The 19,168-nt window shown below is 42.9% G+C and overlaps 1 protein-coding gene and 1 long non-coding RNA gene across 3 annotated transcripts in view; one reads left to right on the forward strand and one right to left on the reverse strand.

Annotated features, from left to right (window-relative positions):
* The window catches only part of MTUS2 (microtubule associated scaffold protein 2), a 285,443-nt gene that overhangs the window by 254,152 nt on the left and 12,123 nt on the right, over nucleotides 1-19,168 (forward strand). For both annotated transcript variants that reach the window (XM_071736550.1, XM_071736559.1), the window contains exons 9-15: nucleotides 4,234-4,300; nucleotides 8,664-8,878; nucleotides 10,944-11,049; nucleotides 12,886-12,959; nucleotides 14,826-14,924; nucleotides 16,148-16,267; nucleotides 18,564-18,661. In XM_071736550.1, the coding sequence (XP_071592651.1) occupies nucleotides 4,234-4,300; nucleotides 8,664-8,878; nucleotides 10,944-11,049; nucleotides 12,886-12,959; nucleotides 14,826-14,924; nucleotides 16,148-16,267; nucleotides 18,564-18,661 (779 nt within the window). The remainder of the gene's footprint in view (nucleotides 1-4,233; nucleotides 4,301-8,663; nucleotides 8,879-10,943; nucleotides 11,050-12,885; nucleotides 12,960-14,825; nucleotides 14,925-16,147; nucleotides 16,268-18,563; nucleotides 18,662-19,168) is intronic.
* LOC139792845 (uncharacterized) lies at nucleotides 34-4,549 on the reverse strand. Its single transcript, XR_011724408.1, has 2 exons — nucleotides 4,455-4,549; nucleotides 34-484 (listed from the first exon to the last, which is right to left on the reverse strand). It is a non-coding gene; the product is annotated as an uncharacterized lncRNA (long non-coding RNA).

The raw sequence follows: 19,168 nt of genomic DNA on the forward strand, positions 1-19,168 counted from the left end.
GTAGCAATAGGATGTGCAGCAATGGTCTTAGAGTGGATTTAGATCAGATATTAGGAAGAAGTTCTTTACTGTGAGGGTGGTGAAACACTGGAACAGGTTGCCCAGAGAAGTGGTGGAGACCCCATCCCTGGAGACATTCAAGGTCAGGCTTGACCAGGCTCTGAGCAATTTGATCTGGTTAAAAATGTCCCTGGTCACTGCAGGGGAGTTGGACTAGATGACCTTTAGAGGTCCCTTCCAACCTAATGCATTTTTTTGATTCTACAGTTCAATGAATCTATTATCATATCTAATATGATTCTCTTCTGCAGTCTAGGTGTAAGGGTTGGATTTTCATGAAACAAGGAGGGACCACTGGTATCTTCTGTATCTTCAGAAGATGGATCTGTATGTGTATTCTGCATCTCTATCTTCAGTTGTCATGATGTCTTGCTACCTTTCATACACCTCTAGTTACCATGGAGAGTACAAACTGCAAAAAACCCTAAAAACAAAGTTGCAGAGTTTTAAAGTTTGATGATTATTTAACCTCCAGCAGTCCAAAGGTTTTGCCTCTGTAATGATCTTCCTTTCTGACAGTGAATTGATCCTCCAGTCTAGGAGACATGAAAGAAGGCAATATGTTTTATTATGTCAGGGTGAAGCTAAACCAACCAGCTTCCCAGGCATTAAAATGGGTTGTGTAACAAACATCAGTGCAGAGGTAAGTACATAGCTACATAGCTAGGAGAGTTAACATGTCTGAGGGAAGTTGTGAGACATTTCTGAGACAGAGCTTTTCATGCTGTTCTCCTGGAAATTTGCCTGGATTTTAAGTATACACAGAAGAGGGAGACAATGAACGTATGCATTGAATATGCTTGATGGAAAATATCTTGGCAGAAACACATACTTGTGAAGTTTATTTTGTTAAGGTTTGTCTTTTTAAAATATGCATATATTCTTTCTAATGAAAAGCTGATTGTGTCTCCCATTTGCCGAGCAAAATGTTTGAAGAGAGCATGAGATGCTGCTATGCAGTTTAAGAAAATACATAGGTCTTAATATAAAACCTGTGGAAGTACAGTCACAGAGGGGCTTCTAGGTGATTGTAATCTTTAACCTGAAGAGTATTGTGAAGGAGGATTACCTGATTAATAGCATGGTTGAAACAGCAGTGCAAAACACCTCTTTTAGGAAAGAAGATTATAGATTATTTTAAACATCAGCTGTGGTGGGATTCAGTTATTGCTTCTACAAGTTTTGTCTGAAATATTTATCAGTACAAGAGATTTCCCAAGATATATGATTCTCTTTCCAATGATAATATAAGGTCTTGTCCTAGGGAAATCTGAATAAATTACAACAGTGACTAAGCACCATGTGCAGGTCAGTCTTTTTTTCTTAGAAAAAAAAAAAAAAGATTAAAGCATTAGATATAGAAAAGATACGTGGAAGGAGCAGTTTTAATAACAAGTGCCACAGCAGATCTGTGTAGATCTGTGTCCAGTGCATATTTTTAGGAGGAATTGTAGAAAACTGGGAAGTGTTTGTGGTGATACTGTATGTATATTTGGGTCTCAGAACATAAGCAAGCATCTAAGTTGGCAGAGATGAGAGACATGTAGATTTGTGGGGGTAACTCCAGGCTTCCATGCTTACTTCCTTGTTTCATTTGATTTCCTATGTCATTAGACACAAAACATTAGAGGGGGCAGCAAAGGTTCCTGCCTCCTCTGTCTTCTTTTTGACTTGTGATGATAAATATTAATGAAAATTGATTAATTCAATGGGACATCTTGTTAATTTTATTTCTCACACATTTGTTTTGGCAGATTTTTCCTTGCATGCATACGAATTTTCTAATTGCTTTGATGTTTTGACATTGGACCTATAAAAATCTCACCTGATAACTTTACATTCTCACATCAGATCCAGTTTTGCTCTGGCCCTTCATGCCAGTAGAACAGTAACAATCCCAATGTGTTCTGCCTCTCTGTAAGAGCTGGTAGTGATTTCTAGAGAGCTTCCTCACTGCCAGTGGCTTTTGTTTCAAATTGTGGGAGCTGGTAATTTGAGTGGGTGCTTCCCATCTGCAAGTCCCATATGCAGTACATCCCTATGCACACATCTTCAAGGGCACCAGTCCTGGCAATCGGTCAAGAACACTTCTTAAAATTACTCCAGTGAGGTAAACAGAAGATACGGGCAGATGCAGTGGTGTTCTCCAAAAAGGGAAACCTTATCTCTGTAAGGCTGTTGGTTTGGAAACCTATCTGAAGGGCTACATTGTGGGTTTTTTTAACATAACAAGCTATATTTATCTAGACCTTTTCTGGGGGGGAGGTTGTTTGGTTGGTTTGTTTTATAGCTTTTATATTACTTTTAAAAACCCAAAACACTCAAAACAACTGACTCCATTTTATTCTAAGCCTAATGCAGTCAGTCTGGACTAGGGACTCTGCAGTCCTGGCACACAAGCCCTGTGCATTACTCAGCAGTATATGGCACTGACTGCTTGGGGGAGCCCAGCCTTGCATGTCTGGCTTCTTTCCATAACTGTGTAAGAAAGATGCACACATTACCGGGGTCTCCTCTGTCACCTGGAGCTCTTAAATCAGTTCACTTGATCAGTTTACAGCAAAACTTCCCAGAAAATTTGTCCCTTGGAGCTAGTAGAAATAATCCCAAAATAGCAGTGTGTAAAGGATTAAATTTTTCTGTCTTCTTATGAAGAGGGCTGAGAGGGTTGTTCAGCCTGGAGAAGAGAAGGCTCTGGGGATGGGGAGACCTTATAACAGCCTCCCAGTACCCGAAGGGGCCTACAGGAAAGGTGGGGAGGGACTTCTTACAAGGGCATGTACAGATAGGACAAGGGGTAATTACTGCAAACTGAGAGGGTAGATTTAGGCTAAACATTAGGAAGAAATTCTTCACTGTGAGGGTGGTGAGACACTGGCACAAAGAAGCTGTGGCTGCCCCCTCACTGGAAGTGTTCAAGGTAATTTGAATTAAATATTGAATGGGGCTTTGAGCAACCTGGTCTAGTGGGAGGGGTCCCTTCCCATGGCAGGCAGGTTGGAACAAGATGATCTTTAAGGCTGCATCCAACCCAAACCTTTCTACAATTCTACAAAATGTCAGATTCCGATTTTCCTGGTATTACAAAAAACAAATCTGTTGTTTCGTTTCTCTTAACAGAGTTAAAAATTAGATGCAGGGAAATAAACAGAAACATTAAGCTCTGAAATATTTTTTCCCCACTTTCACTTTGGTAAGATAAGACTAATTTGCTGTCCTATCTGTTAGGTATCCTGCTGCTGAACTAATTATTTCCATGACCTAGATTTTTATTAGCCTTGCTTCTTTATTCCTGAAATATTTACTTTCTAGGACTCCTTTTAATTCCATTTGCTACTTCACTGCTTTATCTCTAGAATATGATTTTTCTGTAGTGTTGGCCTTTTCTAACCTAGCATATATTTATAGTAGCCTGATCTAGTTTTTGCTAATCACTGGTGACCTTCCTAGCAGACTGACATCCTTTGCCTTGAGTCAGGATACGTTCAAATTTAAAGTGTCCTAATGCTTGAAACTTTATGCTGAGATTTCCTGTACTAAACAAAACTCCAATAGATTTTCTTGGCTAGCTCATCTGTTTTAATTCCCTAAGTATTCATATTTCTTTTGAGAGAGGTCAAGGGAGGGAACTCCTGTCCTTCATCACCAGTAAAATACCAGGAATAAATGTGGAAAGAGACATGAATATCAGGCCATTAGTAGTGTCTATGTGGCTATGTCCACCATGCCTAGAAGGGTTTAAGTACAGTAATCTGCCCTGCAGATTTGACTGTGTGAGGATATTACTGTATTTAGAGGAGGTTAAATACATGCATAAATAAAGTAAAATATTCTAATAGAATTAATAAAAACATCCTTTACATACAGCCCAGTGATAAATAGCACACAGATTAAGCACCAAATGATGAAACGTACCAATGTCTTTTGTCTTTTTAGACAAAAAGGAGTAAAAAGAGTATTCTTTGCTGTCCTCTGTGCCTAAGTATCTGTAGATGCATTCACAGAGATACAAGGTATTAATAGCCAGTGAGTCGTGGCTCCTAAGTTTGATTTAAAAAATGAATAAACTCATTACAATCATCCCTTCCAAAGCAATTTGACTTACTAAATGAACATGTGAAAGTGCTTGTCTAAGATATCTATACATATTTCTCTCTCTTCTTCCTTAAACAGAATGAAAATGACCTTGTGAAAATAAAGGAGTTAGAAGTCGAGCTTGCAAAGATCAGAGATGAAGTTGGTAAGTAGTAGAAGCAAAAGGGATTTTCTCACTTTACACAAAAGCAGTTGCTCCCTGTGACCTGCTCATGGGGAATCTGCATACATGCAATAAAGTGATTTCTGAAGCCCGGGAACAAGGGGGTTTGTGGCTTTGCAAGGAACAGTGATTTTACCTCTTTGTAGTGGAAATGGGTCCATCACTACACACACTGGAGCTACTCCTGTGTCACCTTTTCTAGAATAATGGTTCTTCAGAAATCCATTGCTTTGTTTTCAGACTAGGTACTACCACTGCAAGGAGAAAAGATAATGTGATGAGAACTGGGAACTTGGGAATGTTGTGTTGCACAGACTGGAAATGCATCTCTTACTTGAGTGTGCTTGCATGTTATGCAGTTCAGCTACAAAGTGAAGAGCACCAAGCTCAGAACTTACTTGTTGATATCTCTAAGGTCTCTTCCTGCTTGGAAGACAGCAATGCAATGTCCCCTTCAGTCTGTGTGTTCCCTGTGTATCTGCAAGCACCACTTTTCCTGTTTGGTTTCTCATCTAGCAAGGAGAAACAGAAAGGTACAAGGACATTGCAACTCTTGAGAGAGAAAGTGGCCTTCTGTGCTGGCTTCAGCCAAGAGACTTAAGTTTTTTTAGGCATAAATCTCCCCAGTATGGGTGTGATATTGGGTTCACCTGCCCCAGGGCAAATGGAGAGGAGGAAAAGCACATAGAGAGAGGACCAGTGGGGCAGAGGACACAATACCAGAAGCTGGTGCAACTACTGATGACTGGGGCTGTGAAGGGGGAGACCTCTCAGCTTTCCCAGTATGTGGGAACCCAGGTGCTGGGTCACTCCTTATAATCATAAAATCACAGAATTGGATCATCCAATCCAACCATTAACCTAACTCTACTAACATAGCTCTGCCAGCCCAGTGCTAAACCATGTCCCTATATGATTTTTAAACACAGACATGGTGATTTAATCACTTCCTTGGGCAGCCCATTCCAGTGCTTGGTAACCCTTTCTGTAAAGAAGTTTTTCCTGATATCCAACCTGAACTTTTCCTGGTGCAACTTGAAGCATTTCCCCTCATCCTATTGCTAGTTACTAGTGAGAAGAGACAACCCCACCCCCTGTTGCAACCCCCTTTAACATAGTTGTAGAGAGCAGTAGGGTCACCCCTCAGCCTTCTCTTCATTACACTGAACAACCCCAGTTCCCCTCAGCCACTCCTCATAAGGTTTGTGCTCTAGACCCTTCACCAGCTGTGTTGCTCTTCTCTGGAGCACAGGCTGTGCCATAAGGTGAGAGGGTGACTTTGGAGGCAAAGGAGGGGTCAAGCCAATCCCCTGCGAGGTGGGCAGAACTACAGATCCTCCCCGTGCTTTCTCTTCTCCTTGCCCATGGCAACCCACTGCAGAACAGCTCAGCTGAGCCCTTTTCTGATGCCCAACAGCTTCTGCTCCCTGCTGTGCCCCTCTAAAATGTTTTGGCTGATTGTCATTTTACAGAGAGCTTTATTGTCCCCATGATCCAAGGATACTGCAGCAATAGCAAAACAGCATTTCCAGTTTTTCCCCAATGGCTGCTCTCATCCCTCCTCTGCATCTCCACACCTCTCACAGAGGAGTCATTGCCACTGGTGCATTCTTTATGCAGGGCACACCTGAAGCTCCACATTGAACACCTACTTCTCATTTGAAATCCCTACCTCCTTCTAGACAGCTGAGTGCTTTCATTTTCATAAGTGCTTTTGCAAGTTGGGGTGACGGAAGGAAGGAAGGAAGAAAGGAAGGAAGGAAGGAAGGAAGGAAGGAAGGAAGGAAGGAAGGAAGGAAGGAAGGAAGGAAGGAAGGAAGGAAGGAAGGAAGGAAGGAAGGAAGGAAGGAAGGAAGGAAGGAAGGAAGGAAGGAAGGAAGGAAGGAAGGAAGGAAGGAAGGAAGGAAGGAAGGAAGGAAGGAAGGAAGGAAGGAAGGATCTGCTTCCATTTATACCACATTTGTACATTTGAAGTGAAGACAACTCACTGGTGATTTTGCTGGAGAGCTTTGCCAGGGGTATATCTGACTGCCTGGTTAGGGGGTCACAAAGCAGCATGTTCAGTAACAGGACATCACTGCCCTGCCTTCCCTTAGCATTGCTCTTGTGCATGAAGCCATGCACTTCCTCTGCCCAAAATGGAGTCCTGGTGGAGTACATAGAGACAGTTGTTGGAAGAACCCCAAAACTCCAGAAAACCAGACGGAGGTCTCAGCTGAGCTGTACTGCTTTAGAAGGGAGATGAGCCATAGATATGTACATGTTTCCTTTCTCAGACAAGGGAAAGATGGTGTGAGATGGTCCTTTCCCCAGTGGTCCTGTGTGCATACATACAGGAGAGGAGCCATCACAGGCCACCTCTTCTTGAGAAAGCCTTTACTGTGGGAGACATTAAGATGATGTTTAGGGGCACCAAGAGTGGCTGGGATCTGTCCTGCTTGTTAGAAGTAATCATGTCTGTACAACCCTGAGACACAACATGTCCAGGTAAAAGGACTCCCAGTAGAGATAGACAAAAAGGTGAACATGTACAGGTATTGAACTCCATCAGGTGGGAAAAAATTCATCAGTAGTACAAGCCCTGGTACATACCCATACATAGGTTAATGGTAGTGGGATTTAATTTAGGTCAAAAATTGCTGGACAGCCTGTTTTCCTTCAGGAGAAAATTATAGAATTAAATTCTGTGAAACAACCATTATTTTAAATCTGTGGACAAGGTAAAATGACAAATGCCATGTCTGTAAGAGTGGTTCTCATCAATGCAGTTCCTTGATGCCTCTAAAGCAAAACAAACTGGGGCTCTGGATGCTACTGGAGTGGCTCACTAGTACTAAAAGAGAGTGGTTTTGGTCTCACTAGCATATGAACCTGTGTGGTCTATAATATTGTACACATTCTGCCAAGCTTTTTGCAAACAAAGAATTTGCAAAATTCTTTAAAAAATTGACTTTATTTACTTTATTAGTTTATTGACTTTTAAAAAATTACTTTATTTACAGTCATTTATTGGACAGCATCAATCACAGTTGAGTCTCTGAAGAAGTTTAAGGGAAATCTACAAAGCATATTATTTTGACTACAACCAAACTGTAGTTCTGGCTTGTCTCTGTCACTTTGATAAGTAGTCTCTCATTAATATAAAAATAATCAGGTCTACCAGTGGCATTAAAAACACATCCCCTTTTCTCTAGTGTTGTTCCAAATGTAATGATCATGATGATTTTAATCACTTCTTGCTCATTAGATCTTTGCAAGTGAGTACTCTTTCTCTCTAAATGTACTCCAGCTGGCCTTATCCAACTTGAATCAGTTCTTCAATATCTGGGTTGATTGCAACTGTTCTTTAGCAGAGCAAAAGGCTGAGTACACAGTTATTCATGACACTTCTGTCCTGGGACCTGGGGAACAATATAGGTGAGGAACCAAATGGGGAAATAGACCAAATATCTTTGACTTGTTGGAACTGTTAGAGTTGCGCCTCCTGAAACCAGCTGTAGACATGGTTGTGGATTCAGAGACATGGTCCCTGGGTTAGTTCATAAGAGTAAAACTTTCTGATTGCCTTCAGTACCAGCCTATAAATACCATTTCTGTTTCCATGAAGCACACAAGATGGTGGTTTGAATATAAAAATATTTTAATCAAGTGTGCATTAGAGGATTCAAGAGGCCCTCAATGGAACCGTTGAAAAAGACAGGTTTATGGTGTAAGAAGCTTCTAACAGGTGGAAAATGGGATCTATGAGACCTATCTCCTTGTCAAATGGCAAATCACAACATGTGCACAGGATTTGCCCCTAGATCACATGCATCTGCCACCTTCCTGGGACATTGCTTGAAGTGGAGACTGAGCCAAGACTGTAGCTTGAAGGAAGGAGATAAGGAAAATCTTCTATCCCAGCTGAAAGGCTTTGTGTCAAGTGATCATCTCACGTGCTTTCTCATATCCAAGGCAAAGTAGAAGCCCCAAAGCCTTGATTTGTGGACCCAAGACTGTGCTGTCCAGGAGGCAACACCCAGTCACCCTGAAGGTCCATGGGGTATCCTGATTATTATTGTTATTATTATTACACTTCATCAGATCCCTGTTTTGCATGGGCTTTTGTGTACTCTGCCAGGGCCTCAGTTTAAACAAATGCATGTGTGTGAGAGGTACAGAGAGAGGACACAGCAAGAGCTGGTTCAGATGATGGTTCAGAGATGGTGAAGAGATGGTTCAGATTCTTAGGATCCCTCAGAGTCAGCAAGAATGACTGTGCTCAGTGATGTCCCAGTAGATCTCTGATGCCACTGTTTGCTCCCAAGGAGTTCAGAGCCTGACATTTATGGTCTCATCTCCACAGCCCTCAGTATAGCAAGGTGGAAGAAACTGCAGAGGGAGAAGGAAGAGCTGGAGAGGAACTTTGAAGAGGAGATGAAGCAGCTTCAGAGACAGCAGCAGGAGGAGCTGCAGGCACTGGAGTTGCAGCTGCAGGAGGAGTGCAACAGCAAGAGGGAGTGCCTGCAGGAGCAGCACAGGCTACAGATGGAGCAACTCCAATTGCAGCATCAGGATCAGGTCAGTCTTCACCTATTCTCTCTGAAGAGTAGACCATACCAGTACTGAGGGGACCAGAGATGACACAGATAATGAAATAGATATATGTCAGATATATGAAATCACAGATATGATTGATATAGACACAGATATGAAATTTGTGATATAGAATTTGTGATATGAATTTGTGATATAGACACAGATATGAAATAGATATGTCAGAATAGAATATTCTGACAGGAAAAAAATGGTAACTAATTTGTAAACTCATCTGGTGTTGAGTGCTCTTGGACTGGAACAGGCTGACAGTCCAGGTTAGAAAGCTGATCACCAACAATATTTCTTGACCAAGAAAACAGTAAAATGTTCTTAGTTTAGGAACTGAGACACATGAGGAATAAGGATCCCTAACAGCTACTGACCCAGAGGGTTGGCAGTCCTCTGGTGCTCCCTCTCCCAGCTCAGAGGAAGAGGAGAAGTGCATGCTCAGAGCATGCCAAAACCAACCAGCCTGCTCAAGGGACTGGAGTTCAGCACTGATGCTGTTGACCCAGCACTAGGCCCAGCCAGCCTTGGAGCAAAGACACTTCTAACATGTGAGCTAAAGAGCCCATGGGGTCATCTAGCTCTTATTTCCCTGCTCTCTCATGCAATGTAGCAGCAAGCTGAGTCCCCATTGTTTTGGAAACCGTTCTGCACACTGAGTTGTCTCCCATACTATTATGAAAATGAGTTTGGATAATTTAAAATTCCACGTTAAATGCCCATCCTTCATCCTAAGATCATTCCTTCTCCAGTACAGTTGAAAATTTTACTTCAGGTGGGTTGTCTAACGCATAAGTTTGACAGCTAAATGCAGCAAAATATCATACATTCCAGTCAAGATGTGCTCAGCTGTAGTATCTTCCTACTATTGTTAAACGTAACAGTGAGCAAAAAAAGTCATTTAAAGTCAAGTCACTTTGCAATGAGCAGCTGCTGCACTGTAAAAGTAAAATAGTTTGATCTTCTGCATTGCCAGGTATCACAAATGCTGTGATAAATGTAGGGAACAAGATCAATGTGATCACAAACCCCAGAAAAGCAAACTGATGCACTGCATTCGGCAGCTGCTCTGGACCACTGACTTAACCTTGATTACCACCTCTCACTGTATTTTCTTATATCAAAACAGCATCATTGCAGATCTCACTTTGCCTTGAGACCAAGGCATGTACTGCAGGAGCCCCAAACCCATCAAGCTGCTCACAGCCATCTCCCAAGTGCATCCCCTGCTCCCCTGATGCCTGTGTGCAGTCTGGTGTGTGGTGTGGTTTGTTGCAAACCTCACAGCAGCAGGACCACCACTTTCTGCCCTCAATATGAGTTGGGGAAAAAGTTCTGAGTCTTCACTGTCATTTTGGCTACTTCCAGACCGTCCTGAAAACTCTTGTGACTGCACTGAAAAAGGTGCTGCCAGATTTTTTGTCAGCTTATTGGATGTAGGCTAAAAATTCATAATTCGAGAGGACATAAGAATTTGGATATTGATGATGTTGTAGGATGTTTCTTTTCAAGCAAAAATGTGATAGATTGCAATGCATTACAGACTGATAATTTCAATGTTTCTCTAGAAATTAATATTTTACAGCTATGAATAATTCATAGGCATTTCCCATGGAGGTTAATTCAAAACCTTGCAGTAATAATCATTGCAGCAAAGTGCCATGAAGACAAAAACCAGGACAGTTCAGAACTGTTCACCTTTATCTGACCATCAGAGAGAGTCAGGTCATTAATACAACTGAGATTAATGGAATCTTGAGATTTCATAAATGACTTCTTTGCTTTACATTTTAGGGTGGTTTTTGCCTTTTGCTTTCTTATGTACCTCTTTTATCAGCATTAAGTGAAAAGAATGGTAATAGTAGTAGCAGTGACTACACAGTAGCACTCCAGGTGTCAACATTCCTGTTCCATAATGAGGGAAACTGGCCCAGGTGCTCAGTAGATCCCAGGTCACTGGGGCTCTCTGGCAATGGCTTTTCAGTGTGCCACAGTGTGTCTCATTCTGCACCCGTTTCTCCATTCCTTGTTGTTGGAACAGGTGGAAGATATCACAGCTGTCCATGAAGCTGCAATGTTACAGCTGGAAAATGACCACATAGTTGCCATTACAGTGCTGCAGGATGAGAATGACTGCAAGATTCGAGGTGAGCCAAAGGCAGCCCAGTGGCTACAGAGTTATTTCAGAGCAGGAATTAGCACTGGGATAAAACTGCGTAATCTTGGATTTTCTTCTTCCACAGCAGATGATGCAGAAAATTTGTGTTGGTCAAGTGCTTTCACATGGGGTGAACCACCAGATTCAAGATAGGGGCAAGGGAGAGCTGCATACAGTGTGGACAGAATCTATCCTGGACCTGAGAATATCTGAGAAGTCTTTGGACCAAAGATGAGGCTTTGTCTGTGGCTCACTTACCATGGAGTCCAAATTCCACCTTACTTCACACACAGACTTTATAAGAGCATAATGCTGAGGTCCTCAGGAGTCTAGAGCTCATTGAACATTTCTGAATTTTGGTGCTTGAATGCCTACACTGCTTCTTAAAAAAGGATTCATAATTTTCAGTAGCAACAGTGTAGCCTCACGTGGGTGTGAATCTGCACCTCAGCACTGTTACCTTTATTTGTCTTAAATTTTTTTCCATGAGATTTGATGCTGCATAAAGAGCTGTTTCCTCCCTAGCAGTTTATATAAAACCATGTCTTTTTACATGCTTTAGCTGGCATTCAACAGTTATCTGTACAATCACCCTCTTTTCCCTCTTTTTTTCACACATAGGCATGAGGATCTAATTTTTAAGTATCTCTAGTGAGTTTTCTCACAGCTTTCCCCAGACTGAGCAGTATTGCTTAGCTCTGCACTGTGTCAATTAAAGACACAGTCCAGAGCATAAAGTAAGCTGAGAACAGCCTGTTCTCCTTTCCCGTAGGCAGAGATGGTATCTAGAATATAATTCCTAAATTTTGAAAATAATTTTTAAAAAAACCCCAGAGCTGATCCTTGCTTGGGGATATTCTTATCTGCCAGTTTTCGTTAGTATTTTATGATTATAAAACTTGGCTGTGTCTTATCAAGACTCCAGCGGCCAAAGTTTGTGCATCCTCCTCCTGGTGCGGGTGTGAAATGCCCTCCTGTGCCTGGAGAAGGCATTGCAGCAGCTGCAGTGTAAGATATGGAGGGCAGTAGAGAATTGGTATTATTACTGCTGATCTTGAGACCAGAGAGTAATTGTTGGAGGGCAGAAGCCCATTGAACGAGGGGTAAAGACACAGGCAGTGTCTGTATGCTAAAAAGGAATATACTGCTACAGTACTGAATGACAATTTGATGCCACTGATTCCACTTTGGTTATAAAACTTCTGATTATTAAGTCCAGGGTGAGTTTTTCTAGAAGTGAAAACCATGAATCGTGTAATAGAGGTAGAGGACTTTTTTGTATCCAGGGTCTTTCAGCATCAGTAGTGACATAAACCTCACAGATTGTCTGCCACAGCTCCTGAAGAAGCACTGTCATTTGCATCTGTGCATCTGGGTTGCTGCCTTTCCCCCTTCCCCCCCCCACCCCAAACACACTCTCCCATCCCTTCTCCCCCCCAAAAATTGCAACCCAAGCTTTTTAATATATCTGATTTTAAAATATGTGATTTGGGGATACTTAGCTCTGAACTAATAATGACCCATTATCAGACTGACTCTTTTCATATCAGTGCCCTGGAGCTGAGAATTCTCACTTATGAAAGATCAGTTATGAAAAATCAGAATCTGTTCATGTAGGAATAGAGGTGCCTGCAACCAGTGAAAGAACAGGAAATCCTGATCCTCAAAACAATTCACCTAAGGCCATGTAGTGTATCACTAGCAGTTTCCTACTCAACCTCCTAAAACTGCATCCCAAATTGCACTTGGCTCATGATGTCTGTGCTCTCGGACCCTGCTTTGCTGGACTTCACTTAGCAATGTCTTGTCTGTGTATCTTCCCCAGACCTGAATGCTACCCACAAACTGGAAAAGGCACAATTAGAAGAGAATTTTGAAAAACTGCGGCTATCACTCCAGGTTAGCAGTTTCATTATTTCCCACCCCCATGACAGTGTCGTGGAGCAGCTGAGGGGGCAGCCCCAGCCCTGGTGCCAGCTGCCAGAGCACCAGCCCCTCGCCTCTTGCCAGCTATAGCACCTCTTCTCCTCTGCATGTCCAAACTGGGGTGTAGCAGGAAGGTGGCCCCTCAGGTTGTTCTCTTCTCTTGGCTGGTTCAGCAAACTGCTACCTGAGACAGAGAGAAGGCAAACCTAAAGGGAGAAAAAGGCAGATGGATAAAGCCAAAGGAGTGTCCTTTGTACCCTGCTGACTGCTGTCCCACCACAAGGAGCAAACATGAGCCCTTCCCTTCCTGCTGGGGAGAGCTCCAGCACCTGCTGTGGCTGTGAGCATCACTTTGTCTTCATGGTGCCACTGACCTCTCCCTGCCTGGCTCTCTGCCTGTGCTTTAAACTTCTCCCCAGTGCCTGAACATCAGGGAGACAGTCCTGGTGTAGACACACCTCCATTCCCAGGGGAGGGAAGTGCCATTCCTGATAAGGGACACCCCAGGGCTGGCCCTGCTGTGCAGCCAGGCCAAGGTCAGCCCTGCACATCTCATCTCCCCCATGCCACTATGTAACACCAAGCTCCAATTTGTCTTGGCTTTTTCAATCCTTGGAACAACTCTATACTGTTCTCACTCTCCAGATGAAGAAATTCCAAGGAGGGGAGAGTAGAAGTGTGATCCTGTGATTCATGCTAAGTTTGGAAATTTTGTGTGAACAAGTAAAGGTGCCACAGTAAATAATGCAAGCTCTGTTTGATTTCATAGACAGAGGATTTACAATTCTGGAAATCACTGACTGGCACATCCTGTTGCACACAACTCTCACTGCTCTTCTCATGCAGCTGGGCAGTATGAGGTGTGTCAGCACTTCTGCAATAAGCACTGATGTGACGTTACAGACAATAAATTACTTATATGAAAGACATAAGAATACCAGTCTCACAGCAACTGTGGCATTTACAGATGTTGTATATAGTGAGGTAACAAGAATTCCTTCAATGGTAACAGATACATGATTGCTTAAAATAACATGCTGCTCCTGTGTATAGCTCTGAGATGAAGCAATGATCATTTAAAGTCCACACCACTCACTCATTGTTGCTTGTTACCACATTAGAAGCCTAAAAAGGTGAAGGAAGCAGGGATGGGATATTTATCACCTCATTCAGATGCCAGGGACCACACCAGTGCCAGGTTTCTTAGGGAAGGGCATGCTTATTCTCATCCAGCCCAAGGTGATGGGGTGATTTAACATCAAAGATATTTCATGTGCCAGCCAGTGTCAGCCAACCACAGGCATTGCAGGGATTTCAGGATTCCCTGAGGCACTGAGTTATCAAAAATCCCACTCTAAGTTCAAGTGGCTTTATGTAAAAAATACCACCTTGCAGGGGTTTCAAAGCCTTGTTCAGCTCCCCTGGTGGTTTCACAGTGCAGATTAAATTAGAATCACAGAACCATAGAACGTTAGGAGTTGGAAGAGACCTCTAGAGATCATCGAGTCCAACCCCCCTGCCAAAGCAGGGTAACAGAGGGCAGACCATACAAGAACACATCCAGGCACTTCTTGAAAGTCTCCAGAGAAGGAGACTCCACAACCTCTCTGGGCAGCCTGTTCCAGGGCTCCATCACTCTCACAGTAAAGAAGTTTCTGCTCATGTTGAGGTGGAACTTCCTATGTTTTAGCTTAAACCCATTATTCCTTGTCCTATTACTGGGCACCACTGCAAAGAGATTGGCCTCATCCTCTTGACACCCATCCTCTTGACAGCTTCTGTGAATGTAAAAGGGGTGACAACATGGATGGTGTGTTCATTGGTGTGTCTCCCCTCCAGGACCAGATAGACACCCTCACCTTCCAGAACCAGTCTCTTAAGGACAAAGCAGACCGATTTGAAGAGGCTCTGAAGAAAAACACTGAGGAGCAACTGAAGGTAGATGGCAACTAAAGCTACATAATCAAGATACATGTTTCTAAGTATGACTCCCATCACACAACTGAGCTCTGAGGAGTCAGAAGTGTTAGACCAGCTCCATAATTTTCGGACCTGACATCCTTTTCATCCTTTTCTTTATTCTTTCACCCAGCATTTCCAAAACATTTTCTTAACTCCATCTGTTATGTCCTTGTGTCCTTGCTGCTGTCTATACTTTGATATCCACTGCATTCCTTTTTTTTTTTTTTTTTTTGAACTTGCAGGGGACAGACCATGTTGTATGAAATATTTATTCAACTGCGGTCTATTAGGGCCATGCTGCTTTTTATGGTGTGCAAGGAAATATGTTGCAATTATGTATCTGAAATGAAATAACCCTGAAATGACTGTGCAAAAGAGTTTACTTTTAACTCTGGACACTTCATTGAGCACCATATAGCACCATGGGCAGCTGTATCAACGTGACAGAGGGGACAGTCAATGAAAATAGTGAGGTGAAGAAGGGGCTCAGTGAGTTTGTAGGTGAGATAGCTCCTTATGAAATGAATGCAAATGTTTTATAGAGGCTTGTCTATGGGTAACAAGTAGCATCAGCCTCTTTCCACCTCTGCCACAGTATTTAATTAATATGAAAGGAGAAATTCTGCTGTGTCACGGTGATGTTTATGCCAAGTACCACCAGGCAGTTCACTGGAGTGAGTTACAGAGGGAGAAAATCCAGAACAGCTGAGGTCAGTGACAGTAATTCTTCAGTATGATTCAGAGTATTTCTTTTGCTCCTGAATTGAACCCTAGTATCCCCTACATCTGAAGTTCTCAAGCAGAGGAGGAACTTTTTCCTACCAGGTCTGATCTTCATTAACAGGCACTGTGATGGAGTAGTGCAGGCAAGGCTCAACACTGCAGCTTTCTCCTCCAGCCCTCTTGTCCAGTTTCCTCAGTTTTGTGTTTGTACTTTCCCCGAGCCAAAATCCCTACACAATCATAAAACACCTTATGTAGTTCCCAAGCTATTAGTAGGAATGAAGTTGCTGAGCAACCTGGCATCCCATCCTTCTAGCCATGGTGCTGGTCAAGGGAAAGTTACTGTTGGCTGGGCCTAGCCCAGTTTTCACATCACTGGGACTCCTGTACCACTGGGTACATTGGGGACACTTTATCTTATGGCTGAAGATGCATTTGTGGCTGAGAGGTATCTAGATCACTGGTATATTTCCTAGATTGAACGAGCTCCATATCTGCACTTAGAAGAAGACCTGGAAAGCTTAAAACATGTTCTGGAAATGAAGAATCATCAGATTCATCAGCAGGAGAAGATGATTATGGAGCTACAAAAGCAGGTAAGTTGTCATTTTTCCTCCATCGTAGCGGTGGAAGGGTAAAAGTTTGGCTACATCAGATGGACTTAAAAGGGGTGAGAAAACACATGAGGCTGGGACAAGACACAGTCAAAGAGGTTCATAAATGGGAGGTAACCATTTAGGGCTGCAGAGAGCAAGTGGAGGAAGACTGAGCTGTGTGTGTCCTGAAGCTGCTCATGCAGGTGTTAAGGGAACTCTCAGATGTGAGTATGAATTAGAAATATTCAGCAAGAAGTTCCTAGCAAGGCTTCCATTAGGAAAGCTCCCTCCAAACCTTAAGGAATTCTTTTCAGCAGTCGATGCTGTTCTCTCAGCTTTTGCTTGTGAGGGTCCCTAACAAAGAGCTCAGCAGTTTGCCATCAGTTACAATTTTTATTCGAAAGGGGATTCATTTTGTAAGGCATAACCTACAGTGACAGTAAACATCTAGTGTGGTGACAGGATGAGGCACTGCCTCAGCTGGGGAGCCAGGACAGCTGAGTTCAGCACAGCATTCAGCAAGATTTGTTTCCATTTACAGGGAAATTTGAGAACTCAGATTATTGTTTCGCTGAACAGATGCTTGAGTAAGTGGATGTAAAGTGCCTCCTTACAACTGAGGCTTGTTAACTGTGCTCCTTCCAACACACTGCCCCTAGAGCTAAGCCAGCATCTGAAAATGTGCACTGTAGTGTAATACTGGGGGAAAAAAATATCCCACCACAGCATACATGGTTCCTGATCATTTACCTGGTTTTTGCTGATTAACCACATACAAGCACACAGTCCTGCTCCTGCCCTTCAGAAGAGTAAAGCTCTGAGGCTACTATGGTCCAAAGACACAAGTGCTTTCTGGTTAAAGATCCTGCCTTTTTCCAGAACATCTACAGGGAATCTCCAAATGCTCTGGAAGATGGGGGGCCTCATAAGGGAGCAGGAGGGCATTTCAAACACAGTCAGGCTTGGGTACTTGGCTGCTTAAAGGGAGCCTGGAAACGAAGGCAGCAGGAGAGAAGTGAGGGTTGCAGTGGAGAGGGAAGGAGATGCACAGGTCTTCTCCCATGCTTCATGCTGGCATAGCTACTACTTATTAAAATGACTGAGGAAGGTGCCTGTGATGGTGATTCCTTTCTCAGAACATTTCAGTTTGAGACCAGAATCCTTGTTCTGCTCTACAAATATACTGGGATATGCCAGGTTATCTGAGAATCAGGAATATCCTTTACAGTTACCTGCATAGGCTGAAAACCACTGCATAAAACTCATGCCTCTGCCATAAAGTATGAGTTATTGCTTACTCCAGTGCACAATATTTGGTTCTTTAGGTTGGAAAATTCAGTAACCGAGCACACAGAGATACGGTTACCTTTTGATTCCTTGTTTTCTTCCAAAAGTTTTGAATTGAGCATAATTCTACCTTCTGGAGAACCAAGAAATAAGGTGATAAAGTATGTCAAATTCAAAACTTGGGAACAACGGGGTATCCAAGGCTGTGGTACATGCACATAAACACCTTACTGATGTTGTGATATCCTGCTACTGACATCCTCAAACTCTGTCCTTGAACTGTCCCAGGTAAAAGCTGCCTACACCTGAGATAGGATTCGTTTCACTTAATTACAGCTTAATGTTAAATGTCTGCTTTAAGCCTGTCATTTAAGACAACACTGCCAGCAGTGGAGAGAAGCACCTCCAAAAGGGCAGCTCACTTCATGGGGATGCAGCAGCAGTCTAAGGCTGCTGCTGAGCACAGTCTGCCCTGTGGGTAACTCTTTCCTCCCCATAACCAGGGATTTGTCATCCTAGAGGCTGGGTGATGCACATCATACCACCTGGCAATCTTCCTTCACTGCTGGAGAGACCACTCACACCACAGTGCCCTTTCCATGCTGGGCAACCCCATGCTCCCCAAGTGCCACCAGGCCATAACAGATTGTAAAATTGGTTCCCAAGGGATGAAAGTTGTGGGAGGAGCACCAAGGAAGATGTTTTATTTGTGCTAGACAAATAGAGAGACTGAGACCCTGAACCTCCTCAGTTAGAATTAAGGGCTAATCCAGCTCTGCCTCAGCTCAGTGCTCTGGTATTACCTCTCTTAGTCTACCAGTATGATGTGGTGGGAGTCAGACCTCTCTCCGAGTCTCAGCTGCAGTCCAGATGAACACCTCCATCTGTCCTCAAATTTTAAATTTGTTAACAATAATATATATATATAAAAAGAAAAAGATAAAAATCAAATCTTCTTGGATCAGGTATCGGGCTTTCTTCAAACTTAGCAAACCTACTTTCTTTGCAGGCTGAAAAAAACTTGAAACTGGAAGAAAAAATCATCATGCTGCAACAGCAGAATGAAGAACTCAGAGCCAGGATTGAGCAAAATACTGTCATAACAAGGTTTGTGCTGATATTTGCAAGCTTCTGAGCTTGAAAGGAGGTTGCAGTTCCTAATTGGCCAACTGACAATTATTTCAGAAGGAGAAAAGCTTATTTCCTCATGAAAGAGTACATACGTCCTGATCTGCTTGCTTTATTTAACAATCCCTTTTTTATTGGGGTTTTTACTTTAACATAAGGAAGGCCACATATCTGTGTGTTCCATGATTTTGATGTGCTGCAAATCCTTTAGCAGAGGAGGTAGCTGAGCCCTTCACTGTGCTCTGATGGCTCTGCTGGTGTGACTGACCTGTCCTCAATATCCAGATGAGCTTCACCATCTTGGAGCCAGTCACACACAAACAGCCACATAAATGTAAGGAAGGCACATGCTTTCTTTCCCCACACCCTGGCTCAGTGAAATCTGGCTGTAAAAGGAAGTACTAGGGCTTTGTGCATAATTTTTATGGCTTGTTGTGTTAGGCAATATGGAAAAAAAAAGTAATTCCATACGTAGCAAGAGTTCTC

This window comes from Heliangelus exortis, chromosome 1 (genome assembly GCF_036169615.1).
Source record: "Heliangelus exortis chromosome 1, bHelExo1.hap1, whole genome shotgun sequence".
Taxonomy (NCBI): Eukaryota; Metazoa; Chordata; class Aves; order Apodiformes; family Trochilidae; genus Heliangelus; species Heliangelus exortis.